Source organism: Natator depressus, chromosome 10, assembly GCF_965152275.1.
Source record: "Natator depressus isolate rNatDep1 chromosome 10, rNatDep2.hap1, whole genome shotgun sequence".
In the NCBI taxonomy this organism is placed as follows: Eukaryota; Metazoa; Chordata; order Testudines; family Cheloniidae; genus Natator; species Natator depressus.
Genome location: NC_134243.1, coordinates 78,399,524 through 78,417,796, shown reverse-complemented (window position 1 = coordinate 78,417,796; position 18,273 = coordinate 78,399,524). Strand labels below are relative to the sequence as shown.

At 41.1% G+C, this 18,273-nt stretch overlaps 1 protein-coding gene across 3 annotated transcripts in view; it reads right to left on the bottom strand.

Annotated features, from left to right (window-relative positions):
- MAP2K1 (mitogen-activated protein kinase kinase 1) overlaps positions 1 to 18,273 on the bottom strand; it is a 65,177-nt gene that overhangs the window by 9,770 nt on the left and 37,134 nt on the right. For all 3 annotated transcript variants that reach the window (XM_074966590.1, XM_074966591.1, XM_074966592.1), the window contains 3 exons: positions 17,500 to 17,577; positions 16,831 to 16,882; positions 2,573 to 2,697 (listed from right to left, as the gene is read on the bottom strand). In XM_074966590.1, the coding sequence (XP_074822691.1) occupies positions 2,573 to 2,697; positions 16,831 to 16,882; positions 17,500 to 17,577 (255 nt within the window). The remainder of the gene's footprint in view (positions 1 to 2,572; positions 2,698 to 16,830; positions 16,883 to 17,499; positions 17,578 to 18,273) is intronic.

Here is an 18,273-nt window from a genome sequence, read left to right as displayed (position 1 = left end):
ATTCAGATGTTGAAATGTAACGTTATTGGGATTATGTTCTGCTTAGAAAAGATTAGAGCACAGAAAGGACAAAGAGAAAAAAAATCTCATGTAAAGATTAAAAATGCAGTATACATGGTGTACACACTCATGCCAACCTACCCTTTCAGCAAGTGGGAAGTAAGTAGGTAGGAGCCTCTCTAACAGATGGCACATCATCAGCTACAAATATGGTTTTGTTTTTTAAAATTGAATCGCACATCGGGGAAATGAAACATGTATTTCAGGTACAGTCACACTCTAACTTGTCCAGCCATTCCAACAAAAAATCACTTGACAAGGTTCTCAAGATGTCCATGAAAACAGTGTATAAAGTGAAAAACACAGACTGAAATATACAGTCAGTCTGCACTTGCTTTATTAGTATTGTGTGGCCAAAAAAACAAAAAAAAACAGTGGTAAAGACTGAAAACACACTCCCTATTGTAGTTTTAGCATATAAAATAGTCCACATGGTTCTCATATTTTTTTTTCTTTGAGAAGGCTCAATACAAAACTTCATTTTGCCCTTCCCCCCGCCCCCCTTTATTGAGCCTCAAGTTCTCCCGAAGATCAAAGACTCTAATGAACAAATTTAGGCATTCATACCTTGAAAACTGAGTTTTACAGTCTGATATTCCTATAGGATGTCAGAGTGGTCTATAGCCATTAAACCCTTTAACCAATGACAACCATGAACCACTATGACAAGTGTAATTGGTGTTTTATCAATCACATACTATTTCTGCAAGTTCATACTTAGACCTTCTCCAATGTCCCACCTGAGTTGGAGCCAAAGCCTTTTTAGAATAACTACCAGATTTTGGGCAGCAAGGAAGCCACCCCAAAGGGGGATAAATTCTAGAGTTTGCGAGAGTATTAGATGAAAAACAAAAGTGAATGAATGAGAAGTAGAAGGCAGCATGGAAGTAGCCATGAAAATGACCTATATGGCAGTAAGTGCATCAGAACAGTGTATAGTGGACAGGAGATAGAAAATAGCTCCAAGCTAATCTCACTGTATTGAGACATCAAAATCAGATGTTGCCTGCAAAATTATCATGGTCCAGCAAAGCGTTTTCACCGTAGTTTGAAAAACAGTGCTGAGAGAGACACTGAGCAATATCGGTAATTGCCTGCAAAAGAATGAACTTCAAACACTACTGCAGAGAACAAACAGATTCACCACCATGATTTGATCTTTGAAATACAATGCCATGGGACCGACCTAGACCTTCAACCTGTGGAAGTGACGTGTCACTGGAAACTGAAGCTATGCGACACTTTGTTCTTGTTTTTATTTTTCTTCTGATCGGGAACACCAGAGTCAGGGGCAAAAAACGAGGAGCTGTGACAATGTTTTGCTGTTTAACAGAACCCACAAAGCTCAAGTTTGCAACGTAAGTTGCTGGTTCACTTCTAATCTGACACCCACCTCAGATGACAAATGGAGAAGATAGTATCCTGAAAAGTAGGATCCATTTTGAGTAGAATGAGCAGTAAACCTTTTTTCCCCCCTTTGTTTTTAGGTCCAGGCTCAATTTCATAGCTACAGAAGAAACTCTCAGGTTTCAGAGTAGCAGCCGTGTTAGTCTGTATCCGCCAAAAAAAAAAAAAAAAAAAGGAGTACTTGTGGCACCTTAGAAGCTAACAAATTTATTTGAGCATAAGCTTTCGTGAGCTACAGCTCACTTCATCGGATGCACAAAAGCTTATGCTCAAATAAATTTGTTAGTCTCTAAGGTGGTTTCGTGAGCTACAGCTCATTTCATCAGATGCATCCGATGAAGTGAGCCGTAGTTCACGAAAGCTTATGCTCAAATCAATTTGTTCGTCTCTAAGGTGCCACAAGTACGCCTTTCTTTTTTTAGAAGAAACTCTGAAAGCCCTAGCTTTATGAGTTAATAGAATCTGCATTAAATTGAAAAGTACCGTCATACATTAGAGAGAAAGGGAACCACAATTCATGTTCGTGCTGGTTGCCACATGATACACAGTGCTTCTTTAAATAGCACTTTATTCCTGAATACTAGTTTTCAAAAGAGAACACCCACTAAAGTAGTCCCACACTAGCCACTAAGCCTGGTCTACATTAACCTTTTCCCCCTAAAGTTTCCCTCTGTTGCTATAACTGGTTTAACTCACCCTGTGATAGCAATGGTAGAAGCGCTTGTGTAGACAGCATCTTGCCTAGGCTCGCAATTGTAGCAACAGTGAGAAATTTTGGGGGCTGGGATAGGGACAAAGACTTGTGTAAGGAGAACAAGCTCTGCACACTTTTTTGGAAATGCATGTACCCAAAAGCATTAGCTCATTGGATTTTGCAATGCAGTTGCATCAGCATCTCTTTTACAATGTTAGAAGACTCCAAGTCATCAGTCATGCATTGCAACAAATCCACTTTTGAACTTTGATGTGACACTTGAATACTTCAGTGAGGCAGTGAGTAATAATTGTAAATTACTGTAATGATGGCAGCAGTGGTTTCTTGTCTGATCACCAAAAATTATACCACAATGCATAGTAAACTCAAAGTTAAAAGAGCTGTACTTACTGACATGTAGGACCGTGTCCCCACGAACGAGTTTGCCATTGAATCTATCAGTTGTCCACTGACACCAAAATCACAAAGCTTGATTTCACCTCTAGAGTTTACCAAAATGTTAGATGGTTTAACATCTGGGAAAAAAAATGAATGGATGAGATAGATAGATAGATATATAACATGGGAATATTTGACAATGAAAGTAACATGAAAGGTGGGAGTAACCATGTGCCTCCCTTTGTTCTCCTTTTAACTTCCAACCTGATTCCCTTCCTCTCCCTGGAAGGTACAAAAGGTTTATGTTTAAATCTCATTCAGAATTTCCTGTTTTTCCAATGTACGTTTTGTAGTGTCTACAACATTCTTGTAAGGACTTTCACATTCGGGTCTCAGACATGCTAATATGTACTTTAAACTTAACTCCATTTTGATGGCTTTTTTTTTTGGTGCCTAGGAATAGTCAATAAAAAATCATTAATAATCTATACATTTCAGTTTACTGGGTCATTAAATGAAATGCAACCATGTGTCCTATCATCCCAAAAACTTATAAAAATATTTGTGTGTGTGTAAAAACACAGCAATTTCCTATCTTTAGCAAATAAACTCAGAGTAAATGGGCTATTTTAAACTGAAAACAATCCTGATACTGAAACACTGCATTAAATTAAATGTTTGTTTAGTTTGAGATCAAGTTTACCTGAGAAGGAAGAAAAACTGGCTGAGATTATACATTCAGCACTACTTCCCTAAATGGAAGCCTAATGCAGGTCTTTAGTAACTAGGCAACTACTAACCACCTGCTTATGTATGCTAAAGTGCTAGGAGCATTTCTTTTAATCTTTTTGTTGTAGGTATAAGAAGTTTCTCAATATAACTGACTACTTACCCAGAGTCATTACCAATGAATTACAGGGTTTATAAAACAGGCAGCCACACTTGCAAAGAATGCCACCAATGAGTTTAAAAAAACAAACAAACAAAAAAAAGGTCATTATAAATTGGTTTGGACTGAGGGAGGAACTGAACTTTCAAAATTCCTGTTTGTGCATCTGTGACCCCAGAGCACACAGACTTCAATTCCTCCTTAGTTACTATATTCTCATCACTCAAATCAAAGCACTACTCAAGAGGTAGGTGGGGAAAGATCTGTGCTGACAAATTCTTTTCTACGCATTGCATTTTTACTGAATACAAAACACTCTGTGCTGTTAGCAAGCAGACAGTACTTAGATAGCAGGTGATGAGGCCTTGGAAATACCTAAAATGGATAGATTAGACACAGCCTAAAATAGCTTTCAGGAAGTTGGATGCTTCACCGCAAGCTGGGCAAACACCATATGCACAGCACGCTTGAAGCAGAATCTTTTCTGTTTTATCCACTGCTGCTGAATGTTTTAACATGTAGCCTTAGCAGCTCCCACCCCAAGCACATTTTCTTCTATATTTTAGTTCAGAATTTATATAAAACATTCTCCAGGCAGCTTGCCACACATCCCCAAAGGAGTCAGTCTGCAGTTCATGTTCGTAGCAGGGTAATCTTGGAAAGCTGATGCTAACACAGCACTCCAAAATAGGGAGGGCTCTGTGTAAAAGGTTACACTTGATTTGAAGAGGGACATACAGACCAGGAAACAGAGGTGGAGGGTAAATGTTATTTGCTTTTTGAAATTCTTGTTGTTGTTTCTGGTTCTGAGCACCACCGCTCTAGAGCGGGTCACTTGAAGATGCCCAGGCACACTGAAGTGCTTTTTCAATGCCTTCCAGAGTTCCTTGAGCTCAGCTACAGTAGCATCAATCCAGAGTAACTACACAGAACTCAGCGCTAGCTTTAAGTCACAGCAAATCCACACCCTGACCTAATATAGGGCCACACACAGCATGGCCCCAAGATCTCAAGATGGAGGGGATGCTGCACACATGACGCTCTCCCCTCCTGCAGAGAAGAGGAGCTCAGATGCCTTCACAGTACAGTCTCCCTCCCTGCTACATAGGGCCCCAAGAAGATATCCACAGGGATGCATCTCCATGGAGATCTCCTAGGAAAGATAATACACCTACTGCTTTACCATGGAGCCTTTTCTGCAACATCGATTTCCCCTTTACAGGCAGGAAGAGCTCCTGGGGGAGTCCTTGGTAGTACGACTCCCCTGGAGCCTGCTGCCAGGCGGCATGTGCAGGTGGCCTCAATGCAGGCAGAGATCCTTAGAGACCATCGTGGGCTCAGGGCCAGCCTGGCAGCAAATTCCAGGTGGGGGGAAACCCCACCCCCGCAACAGAACAACCGAGGGGATTCTACACAACAGGAGCCTCAAGGACATTTCCTCCCCCTTAGCTAGGGCATTGCCTACTGACTGTAGGAGGGATCCAGCCCATGGTCTCTCTCTGCAGTAAATCTTTAAGCTTGAAATTCCACTCATTAGCAGGGTTACCATATGTCCGGGTTCCCCTCCCGCCCCCGACATCGCCCCTTTTTTTGATCCTCCACCCTCTATCCAGGTGGATTTTTCGAATAAGAGGCAGTGTCTGTGATTTTTGTGGAACAGATGTTGCAGCTGAGAAAGAGCAGTCTCTGCACCCTGATTGGTCCCTCCCCTGCAGCCACAGCAGCTGGATCCGGCCCACCCAGACCCCGGCTCCCAGCACTGGGGAGGGAAGAGAGCCCACAGGGAGGTGCTGACTGATGGCTGTTGCTGCATCCCAAGTCTGCGCCAGCCACCCTGCCACCGTGACAGGGAGCAACACTGCCCCCCCCCACCTCAAGGGTGAGGCCGCAGGTACCCCTTCCAGCACCCCTGAGGTACCCCTATCCAGCACACACACACACCCCTCCAGCACCCCCTAACTGTACCCTCCCTCCAGCTCCCCCTCTGCTCCCCCCATCCAGCAGTGTCCTCTTTTTGGGAACCTGAAACAGGATAACCCTAGTCATAAGAAAGCAGCAGCCACGGCTCAGCACTTTGGGGCCAGCAGTGAGAGGTTATAAAAACTCCTGGATACCCAAGGATTTTCGGATAAGGCTTGTTAGCCATGTTTTGGTTTTGGGACAAGTGAGGGTGGGAATGTTCATAAGACACCTTGAAGCCACAGCAGCTCCTGGAAAAATGCTGAATGCCATATTTATATTAGTTATATTTATGCACGTACCCACCGGTTTGGTATGTAATGCAGACACAGAAGAAATTTTTAAAAACCTATCGTCATCTCATTTGACAGCTCTCGCTGAGCAGCACAAACATTCCATCTTCATCTTTTCACGGCAAAAGAAACAATTAAAATGTCAGCGTTCCATTGTCAGTGAACTTCTAACAGTACTTCTGGTGCTGGGGACTACCTGGAATACAGCTTGTCTCTGAAGGCTTAAACTGTGCCTTGCGTGTGTTTTTCTACTGACAACTCTGATAATCACATATGGTAGCTCTTACAATAGCCCAGCAAACTCTGGACTTTGAAATAAAGCCTGCCATTCTTTGAGCATATTCATTGTCTGCTTAAAGCTTCTGATTCGAACGAGAACATGATGTTTGGAACTCCACTCTCCACCCCCCACCTCTGTAAACAGGTTACTCTTGAGCAGCTTCCCTGCACCCAGTATTTTCCCAACGCAATTCGTATTGCCCAAATCGAACGAGCATGTCAAAACACCCTTCACAATGGAAACATTTGGCTGCGACACTGAGGGAAAGGACAACCCCATGGAGATTAGTCCCGGGCTCTGTACTATCACACAGGAGAGCTGGCCAGAGTGTGCTGCAGGAGCCATGTACTCAACCCCTGGAGAAGGTGAAAGGGCATATCGCATGTCACTTAACATCAATCCCTCCAGACAACTAAGGAATGGCGCTGAGCATTCCCAGCCAGTACTCTCAAGACAGAAAGATGGATATACAACATTGAAGAGAGGAGGGTACTAAACAGAGCAATTCATAAGGAAGGCCATAAAGAACCACTGTGGTCATCGAGTCTGCCTTCCTCTAGAACGCAGGCCATAGAACTTCCCTGAATTCACTCAAGTTTGAGCCAGAGCATATCTTTTAAAAATATATCCAATCTTGATTTACACATTTTCACTGTTGAATAATCCACCATAGCCATTAGTATATTGTTCTAACAGTTAATTACCCTCACTGCTAAAAATTTGCATCTTATTTCCAGTGGGGGTCTTCAGGGTTTATGGGGATGTGAAATAACCTCCTTATAACCTCATCCTCCACACACACACAATCGTGTAAAAGAATAAAAACCCTATATGAAAGTATAGTTGATAGCAATTGGAATTTTATCCTGGCTCATCTGCAGGTGCTATTTGCTATTTTTATTCATGTAGTGATGGTTTCTTTAAAAAACAAAAAACAAAAACAAAAAAACCCACCCAAACCAATACAACTATCATGTCATTTATCTTAATACTCTGCAACAAGGAGTTTCATGGGTTAGTCTCAGTATGGAAATTTGTTTCCTTATCATTTGGAGCCTTTTTATTCTGGTAGTATGGAAGAGTATATGTACCTTTATCACACCTCTGCTTAATCCTTGCAAAAAAGAGTCCTAATCCTCTTAGCCTGGTAAGCTCTTCACACTACCTGCCTCCTCCTTTCCTCTTCTCCAGTTATCCTTGCCTTATGTCCACTTGATTTAATTCTTTCCTTCCAAAGTTTTTCCAGTTCTCCTTTCAGAGAGGAGGACCAAAACTAAACACAGCATTCCAAATGAGTTAATCTATATAAAGGGATAACATTTTCCATTCTCCTCTTAATGCACCCTAATGACTTCTTCACTGTCCATCATGATGCCTGAATAGTTTTCCTGAAAGGTCACAGCTAGTTCAGGAGCCACCTGTGTCTCTAAGGGTATGTCTACACTGCCCACATTATGGCGCGGCTGCGGCAGCGTAGACATGCTTTATCGCCGGGGTAGAGCTCTCACGGCGATAAAAAAAACTCCACCCCGAACAGCTCCCGACGATAAAGCGCTGTCTATACTGGTGCTTTTCGGCGCTAAAACTTTGGTTGTTCAGGGGTGTGAAAAAACACCCCTCCGAGCAACCAAAGTTTTAGCGCTGAAAGTCATGTTGTTTAGTTACTTAGTTTCACTTGGTCTCTCTGCAGGTCTTTATCATTCGCCCTACTTTTGACTAATTAACTAATTTTGTGTCACCAACAAGTTTGCCTTTCCCCTTCATTCTCTTTCTCCAGGTCAGCATTATTATTATTATTTATCTGTGTTAAGTAATGCCTAGAAGTCAGGGCCCCATTGTGCTAGTTACTGTGACGTGTTGTGGACCAAATATACTAGCTCTGGACCTCAGGAGCACTCTACTGTTAACATCTTATGATAAAATACCCTTTTTGTGAAAAATGTAAGAGTCTATTTTTTTTTTTTTTAGTGTTACCATAATGTTCCTTTGTTTCATTGCCCAGCAATGCTGCAAAGTCAGTTACGCTGACCAACAGTAGCTGCAGTCAATTACATTAATGCAAATGCCTGTGCTATATGGCCTACAGTTTCCAAGTACTTATTGATTCCTATTAAGCAGATATACCCTAATTCCACCCAATCTCCAAAAGATAGTGACGATGCAATGTGATCCAAGAAACAGTCCGGAAAAATTAAAGGACACAGGCACATAGCTTAGACCCATAATGTTGATTCTGTATTTCACTCTACCTGAGAATAGATATTATCCTGAATGTTTTGTTTAAATAGATCAAAGAAAGAGAAAGCAGTACCTGCAGCTCAGGGGAGGGAAGGGGAGTTGTTTTGTTTTCCAGCACTGCAGGGAAGGTTTAAAACAACCAGCACTATGTGAAGTTCATGACAACCCAAATGTGAAACTGACTAAACTGTTTTGCCCAAGCAGAATTAAATGCAAAGCTGCAAAAACTGTGACAAGAACATTTGATTTATAAAACACATTCTGTATTAATAAATGTTATTAGTAGAGCTGAGCCAGAACAAAAACTTGAGTCTGAACATTTATGAGTTTCAGAGAAGGGAGAGTGCGTGTGAAGGAGCAAAGGAATTTGATTAAAATCTTTACATCCAAACTTTCCTCTTCTGTTTTTTCTCTTGGTTCGGATCCAAACCTGAAGGGGTCTATTTTCTGGACCAAGTATGAATGGGTGACAAACCACAACAACTAAAAAACTATTCTTACAAAGTTCTGGCCCAAGACAGCAGAGATTTATCTGTGAAGCCATGTTTTTGTAGAAAGTCACTTGATTGCTGTAATCTTACAATATCAGCATAGTTACCAGGGGTTATTTGCTGGAGAGATAATCCATATGTTTCAATCTGAAATGGGACCATTTGGGGACTTTCATTCCATGGTATGAGTTCACATTTTGTATCTCACCATTAAGGGAACATAACTTGGTACAATATAGACCATCTATTTTAAACAGGTGATACTGTTTGCTATGTGTGGTAGGATTGTAGGCCTAGTCTGCACTACAGACTTCTGCTGGCATAGCTATGTCGGTCAGGGTTGTGAAGGGGTATGACAGAGCGGTACCAACAAAAGCCCCCAGTGTAGATGAAGATATATTAGCAAAACTGTGCTTTTACCAGTATAGCTTATTTTGCTTGGGGGAATTGGAATAAGCTATACCAGCAAAATTGCTTTTTTGTTGGTAACAAGGTACATCCACACTAGGAGCGCTTTGGTGGTATAATATAAACAGTATAGCTAGATAAGCAGAGCACTCCTAGTGTAGACATGGCCTAAGTTTTCCCAAGCACTTTAGTTTGCTTGGGTTCTCCTTTATTTAGTACCCCAGCTCCAGGTCCATATGCAACTAGGAGCTCTCTATTCAAGACAGTGATCAAGGAAGTCTCAGGAAAGGTGATCTGCAATAGGAGTGAAAAAGCTACTTTAACTTTAAAAATCAGCCAAGTGCCTTAGATAGCAGGATAAAGGGGTAGAGGTGGGGCATGAAGTCAGCCTATTTATACAGTGTCCCTCTGTGGTCCATTGAAGTCACATGGCCAATACACTGAGGACTGAACTGGGTCCTCCTGAGCTGCTGCTGCTACTTGAGCTAAAGAGCCAATGCTCTCTAGCTGTGGCTATCACAAAGACATTTCCTCTGCCAATTGGGCACAGACAGGAACCTGTATCACACTCACCAGGGAGTTACACTGAGCCATTATAGAGAGTGAGAGTCTGCAAGTTGGAACTTGTGTGGAACTCAGATATGAACATGTGTCAAGATAAGGAAATATACTGACTGCTTCTCCTCCTTTTGATCTTGTAGCTCGTGGTATCACCTTAAAGTACAAAGGATTCATCTTAATATTATTTTAAACACTCTGCTTTGCCTAGCACCCCACAGCTCTAAAAGAGTTTCTCTACCGAGAATATGTAGTGTGTGTAAATTGAATATATTCCTGACCCTGTTAACGCACAGTACAACAAAGCTGAATACAAAATGCACTGTTTGCAGATACATGTGCTCCATACAGCCAATGAGCTATATAAGTGGATAACATAGATAAACTGAAGGAATGTAAAGGAGGAACTTCTGTTGGTCCATGCACTTTGAAAGAACAGCCTCTGATGCATCCATGACTGCGAGGGATGACTGCACTTAAACAGAGTCAAAGCTACCACACCAGAATTTATCTGATTTACAAATTGTAAACCTAAAGCTCAGGCCAACCCACCATAAGGAAGAGCTGGCCCTAAAGTTCGGCTAAAAATTGTCAGAACCTGACTAAGTGGTGCAAGACCCTTAGCACAAACAGTATCATCAGGTTAAGTTTTGGCCGATGCCTTTTACAGGGTTTACCATATATCTGAATGAAGCTAGAGGACTTTTTCCAGCTGTTCATTATGGGATTGCTCCCTCTTCGGAAAGTGGTCAGGGATCAGTCTGGAAACTAAAGAGAGTGCTAAGCTCTGCCCATCGGAGACACCCATCATGGCAGATTATGCAAGCTCTAATCATGCATGTTCTCTGGGGTCCTAGCACTTGGCTCGCCCTTGGTAGGATCTGAATACACAAAGGGCCTCTGCCTTTGCTGGGCTCCTTGAGTTTGGCTTCCCCTTGACAAGCCTCAGATGTTCCACTGGCATTTGTGAGCTTCACTCCCTCTTGGGAGGGAGGTGGAGATGCCCAGCTGGGCTCTGCTAGGTTACTCCTTTATTGGGTGTGTATATGGGTAGGAGTGGCTGTATCTACCAAAGCCACTCACTCCTGGGGCCAAATGGGCTGTCACTCACAGTAGATTTGGGCAGATCTTCACAATAAGATTTTCCTTTTTCTTCCATACATGCTTTGATAAGCAATGAAATTGTAAGGAATGTTGACATTTAAGGTATTATCAGTGGGCATCTGAGTTAGCACCCATCTAAATGAACGGGCAGGGCTTCACACCTCAGAATTGTTTCGGGTTGTGCAAACAGGCAGCTGTCACAGCATCAGTTAGTCTCAAAAACGTGACCCAAGTGTATCCCAGCAACAATGGCTAGAGACAAAAACTCTTTTTAATTAGCGGATTCTTAGATTCCAGAGAACAAGGAAGGAGCGTGAAAGACGTGCCACTATGCCTTAGCCCTGTGTACTAGTTCAATCCAAGCCTTGCCAGTGAGGAGCCAAACATCAGAAAGCAGGGATCACTTCAAAAATGACACAATCAGCCCCTTCACATCAACTGAAAGATTGATGCTTCATATCTAGCACCTGCTAAGCCAGAAAGTCAGAGTCCTCAAGGCACTCCCAAAAATCAGTCAAAGCTGATCAATGGGTCACCAATCAAGACAATGAAACATGTTGGCATTCGCTTTAAGATATACATTCGAAAGATCATAAATCTTTAACAGTCAACTTGACAAAGAAAGCTCCATTGCAGGCCTGATGTCAAAGAAACTGCTCCCTTTAACTACAATGGTTTTGGATTAATCCCTCATTCTACTTACAGCATTCACAGGGCTCCCATAGAGAGATGCAATTCTCACCATGTCCTAACTGTGAAACAGTACTTTTTAAAATCAAGTTTTAATTAAAAACTTCTGCTATTGAGTGTGTTATATGGCAGCCACCAGAGGAGTGAAAAGTGACACCCATTTGTGATGGTGATAGAATGGAGGCTCAGTATCACAGACAGCAAGTGAGATTCCATCCAGCTTTATTAGGGATTTAAAAACAAAAGGACATCTGTAGCTCCTTGATATGTACCAACAAATTCAAACAGCAGACTTCTTATTCAAATTATTTAAAATGTTTTTCACTGCACTTTAACAGCGGTTTGCCATCTCTCATATTGATTTCCACTATTCCACTAACACCAGCATCCCAAGATAATGACTGGCAGCAAGAGGTCCAGAAGTGCTAATATTAGCTAAAATTAATTCTAAAACTAAGTTTCAGAGTTTATAAGTAACAAGAAGGACTTCCCACCATGTGAGTTTTCAGTGTGTTGAGTACAAAAGGCTGGGTACAGAATACAGTATCACCATTAACTGTCCAACAGAAACCCAGGCTTTGTGGTGTCCCAGGTGAAGTATCTTGACACAATCTGTGGCAGAATTTAACTCAGAAAAGAGAGACGCATTTTTACACTGCTGACCATCTTTAAGTAAGAATCTAGTGTCAAACTAAACTAGAAAGGAGGTGGTGGTTGGTGCTCGGTGCTCAGATCCAGATTTTCCTGGAGCTCAGGTTCAGTTAGGTATCATAAAACAACACTTTTCTCACCAGATCTCCACCCCCTTGGGCCTAAATCCTATGAGAATGCCTGTTTTTGAGAGATTCTCGATGCAGCTGAACAATTACCAGAAAATAGGCCCCTTCCGGTTTTGGAATGGTAAGGTGGGTTTGGATCTGAGCCCACCAACAACAAATGAAAAGATCCAGATCTGGCCCATGCCTAAAACAAATAAAGGAACTACCATCATCACTTGCCCCAGGCACAGACCCCAAACGCCTTTTTAGACTTGGGGCCCAATACTATGGCTGACAGAGCAGTAGTTGCATAGTGCTGAGCAGTCTGTGCTCAGCACATACTTGCTGCAGTGCAGTAGAATTTCCACCGAATGAACAGCCCTGCTCAGTAGACCCTGTAATAAGCAGCGATGTGAAGCATTTCATAGGGGAGAAAGTGAACATATCTAAGGGCAGGGGAAGGGCATGGCCAAACATATTCCTAAACACAATCCAATGGCAACTAGTGAGGCATCCAGCAGCCATTTCATTATTCCGACTCCAATTCAGGACTAAGCCCCTCGTGAATTATAACAGCAACAAGATGGGAGGCATTTGGGTTGGTGTCAGCAGTGCACCCTGTGCAGCATCTTCTGGTGCAGATCAGTGTACTAATTTCCAAGTACTTTTGTACATTCCTGTTGGATCAAGTCCTTAAACTGTTATACAAGCTAAGAACAAGGATCATTTCATTTCCCCCCCATACCACAATCAAGGGGCTAAATGTGGTAGCTGTACAATAGCTGCACAACAGCTTAGAACAATCAACTGAAGAATAAAGAGAGAAGTTGAGATAAGCAGCATGTAGCTGCCCAAACTGAAATCGGAGGAGGACACCAGGCTAAAGCCTGGCCTACACTTAGAAGTTTTGCTTTTATAACTACACTGGCAAAGCCTTCCAAGCGTAGCTGTAGTTATACTAGCAAAAGTGCTCTTGCCACTACCATTTATATTGGTTTGGTGAGTGAAATAAGCTATACTGTCAGAAGGGCTTTTACCAACCTAGCTACGTCATAAAAAAAATCATCACACCCCTATCTGATGGTAAAACTTAAGTGTAGACCTGCCCTTAATAGTCAGTCTTACCCTTGCAAAATGTGCCATAGGATCTTTAACAACCACATCCATATTTTGGATTTACATCTTATTTGATACCTGGAAAGATACTGAAACCAATTATTAAATAACGAATTTTTAATCACCTAAAGGAGAATAGGGTTATGAGGAATAGCCAGCATAACTTTGTCAAGAATAAATCATGCCAAACCAACCTGATTTCCTTCTTTGAAAGGGTTACTGGTCTAGTGGAGAGGGGCGAAGCAATAAACAGGACATATCTTGATCGTAGTAAGGCTTTTGACACAGTCTCACATGACATTTTCATAATCCAACTAGGGAAATGTGGTCTAGATTAAATTACTATAAGGTGGGTGCACAACTACCTAAATGACCATGCTCAAATAATAGTTATCAATGGTTCACTGTCAAATTGGAAGGGTGAATCTTGTGGGGTCCTGCAGGGGTTAGTCCTGGGTCCGGTACTATTCAATATTTTCATTAAATTACTTGGATAATGCAGTGGAAAGCATGTTTATAAAATTTGCAGATGACACCAAGTTGCGAGAGGCTGCAAATATTTTGGAGGACAGGATTAGAATTCAAAATGACCTTGACAAATTGGAGAATTGGTCTGAATTCAACAAGATTAAATTCAATAAAGATAAATGCAAGTACTTCACTTAGGGAGGAAAAATGACATGCACAACTACAAAATGGGGAATAACTAGCTACGGGGTGGCACTGCTGAAAAGCATCTGTGGATTATAGTGGATCACAAATTAAACAGGAGTCAACACTATGATGCAGTTGCGAAAAAGGCTAATATCGTTCTAGGGTGTATTAACAGAAGCGTTGTACGTAAGACTCAGGAGGCGACCCGCTCTATTCGTTACCGGTGCGGCCTGGAGTACTGTGTCCAATTCTGGGCACCACACTTTAGGAAAGATATAGACAAACTGGAGAGAGTCCAGAGCAGAGCAACTAAAGTGATAAAAGGCTTAGAAAACCTGACCTATGAGGAAACATTAAAAAAAACTGGCCATGTTTAGTCTTGAGAAACGAAGACTGAAAGGGGACCTGATAGCCTTCAAATATATAAAGAACTGTTATAAAGAAGACAGTGATCATCTGATTTCCATCTCCACTGAAGGTAGGACAAGAAGTAATGGGCTTAATCTGCAGCAAGGGAGATTTAGTTTAGATATTAGGAAAAACTTTCTATCAGGGTAATTAAATTCTGGAATAAGCTTCAAGGGAGGTTGTGGAATCCCCATTATTGGAGATTTTTAAGAACAGGTTAGACAAACACATGTCAGGGATGGTCAAGATTTACTTGGTCCTGCCTCAATGCAGGAGGCTGGATTTGATGACCTCTCAAGGTCCTTTCCAGGCCTACATTTCTAGGATTTCTACAAAGGATCTAGGGTAAAATTTTCAAAAATGCTTACAAGACTTTGGAGCCTAAATCCCATTGATTTTCAATGAGACTTTGGCTTCTAAGTCATTGATGAAAATAGGACTTGGCTTTTAAGTCATTTTGGTGCTTTTGGTATCTCCATCAGAGCAGAGGCCAGCTGGCACTGTTCAGCACAGACTCAAACCGAAGAATGCCACCTACTGAATTACCAACACTACAAAGGTGGTTTTTTGGAGGTCTCCCATTCCACTACTAACTAGGCCAAACGATGTCTTTTTACAAGATGTGATCGTAATAACATCAGAGGTGTTTGATTTTCCCTTTTATAACCTCAAAAATATACCAATGACAAAAACACGCAAGTCTAAATGTTGCAAACAAATAAAAACAAGAAAATCTCAAAAACAAAACAACCCCCTCAAACAACCCCTCCTGAAAAACCACCACTACCACCAAACAAAACAGAAAAAAAAAAGCCACACTACTATATAGTTCGTTTTATTCTCCTTCTTCCCCACACCCATCATTACAATGTTTAATATTGAAGGATCAAAGTTAGCACTGTCATAAGAGGCTGCAACTCCATTGATGTCAAAGGAGTTATGCCATTGCTGAACTAGGTGTTGAGAGCGTACAAGTGTGACATTTTTTGTCTGCCCTAAAACAGTGGGTCTCTTTTCCAAGAAACCTTGTTAAGCTCTAAACTAGGAACCACATTCCTTTGCAGCTACCATCAGAAATCCACATGAAGTCCCTACCACCCCTTTGGCAGAAGCCTATATTCAGCTGTTAGTAAAACCCAAAAGAGAACATGTAATAAATACAGCCTGCTGCATCATGTTTAAAGTGGTTCTTCAATCTGTCACATCTACGTGCGTTCCTATTAATCCTTTCCTGGTTTTGCTAACAACCACATATCAGGTGACTAGTCTGATGAATGGAATATTTTTATAACCAAAAGTCTGTGGAGTCCTAAATGATGCAAGAGACTAGCTGAATGGTCAGTACTAACAGCTATATTGTGTAATCACTGCAATGAGCTGAGGCAACAAAAATGTAGAGCAATCCATCTCTGGTGCGTAATTTACAGTGACATAAGAAACCACAGAATGTTTTATTTCACAAGTGCCATTTCTGATTTAGTAGGACATGCAGCCGATTAAAAAACAGCTGGATTTAAAAGGCTAAGGTAAAAGATGCAGGAAACATTATGGGTGTTTACCATACAGTAAAGTCCATTCAAAGACCTGGGCAGATTTAGAACTAAACTCCTGCCTCTTTTTTGTGTGATTTAACAATTACCCATATTGTTAACAACCGTTAAACTAGGTAATAAATATAAAGGGCTGCGCTTCTGACTGGTAGACTTCTATAAATAGCACATGAATGCCTGAGACATCTACTAAAAGCCTGTGACTTTTAATTTAAAGAGGAACCATAGTCTTAATGGTGATAATGGAAATTAACAGAAATTAAAAGCAGCGTGTTGTATTTCTTTGAAACTCTTCAAAGCTTTTAGCCAAGATGGCTAATAGACCTGTTGCTACCAGAAGAAAACCCATTACAATTAGAGAACTATAATGTCATAAATATTGTTTCATAATGTATTTAACAATTTTCTTCATAAAGCAAGAGAGTATATCAAATATGTAATCACACAAACACCAATTCCTACATGTCTCATATTGATTGGCTTGGGCTTATCTGACGGTAAGCTTGAAAGCTCATCTCTTTCACCAACAGAAGTTGGCCCAATACAAGATATTACCTCATCCACTTTATCTCTCTAATATCCTGGGACCGACACAGCTACACCATCACCACTGCATACGTGATGCGATGGAAGCCGCATGCTAACATTTCAAAGAATGTTCATCACACCTGCAACATACTGAGGTTGTGAGAGCACCCACCAGCTACAGGGTTAATGGTTGAAAGAGAGATTTGGAGAAACAATACGTCAGGTGAAAACAAATTCAAGATGAGACACAAAAACATGAAAAACAAACAGAAAAAAATCTCTTGATTTCTATTGATGTTCAATATACAAGGAAAAGAGAAGCCAGGGATGTAATGCATGGTCTTACCTCTATGCATTATCTTATGTTTCTCTCTCAAATATGTGAGACCTTTTATTACCTAGAGAAAAGAAAATTCAACATTTCAAAGCTGTAAAGCCAGTAAAAATGAAAACATGAGTTTCGTCCAAGCAAGAATTTCAAAATGTCATCTACAATCAAAAGCACAATACACCATGGCAAGAATTCAAAGAGAAAATAAAGGCAGTCATGTTCAAATTTATACTCCAATTTGCCATAAAAGAGAATAATGTTAACCAAACAACCACCAGAAATGTCATGGACACAACCTACTGCAGTACAGATACTTAAAGGGTAACATTCCAAACATTTTAATAGGCGGTCTTTTTCAGACCATTTGAATTATTTTGCTGGTTCTTTTCCCACCCAGTGGTAGTAACAGCAGCTGACATCCCTTAGCTGGAAATCAAAGCAAACACACACAATGGAATGTGTGTGATCCATCCAAATGTCCTTATTTACAAAGTGGTGACATGTATTTTAAAAAAAAAAAAAAAAAACCCACCACTTTAAAGCCCAGTAATATTTGCCTGTCCCACTTAAATTTTCCTCAATCCCACAAACCGGCTGCTTTTGCCTTCTGGATCTGGCACTGTCCTAATATAATATGGAGACATCTGGTCCCTGCTTCCCAGAGTAAATTACAAATATACTTACAGCAATGCTAACTTTGCCCAAAATCTGCTCTGGAATTCTTCCAGCTTTTTTCAGTACTTGATCCAAGGACCCACCATCCTAATAATAAGTGTTTGAATATTAAAACATTAATCATATTTATCCAAAACATTTTAAAGCCTACAGTCTGGGAGGAAAAAAATCTTGTAATTTTGAAGGCAGACAATGTGCTGTTTCCCATTGCTCATGACGAAATAAACTATCCTTTTTGCTTTATATTGTAGTGGTGAGTATCAGGGAAAAAAGTGCAGCTGGTCATTAGAAAAGGTTAAATCAGTTTTATACTAATCTGATCAAACAACCTGAGACCTGTCAACCACTGAGGTGGCCCCTTGCGTCATTTAATGGTCTTCTGGCCTTGTATAATTCCACGATGCACAGGCTGATTCTCCTTACTAAGGAGGCCTTGCCAATGACCAGCAGTGACAAAGCACTAGGAGTGCAGTAAGATTTCCGCAGCCTACAGTTGTATTTAGATCCATTTTAACTGTTCTTTGCATGTCCATGGGGTGCCACTGTCTCTCTTTTAGATGCTCAGGATTTAGACAGGATGGAAGGTTTATATCTTGTGATCTGTGATGGTCTGAGTTGATCTTTGGGATAAAGGCAAGACCAGACCTCAGAATCATTTTATCTGGATGGGAAATACAATACTCTAGTTCGATGTAATATACACAATAGACAGGAAGATTGTCCAGTAGCACACAGTGGCTCTAAGCAGGATCAGGACCCCATTGTGCTATGTACAGTGCACAG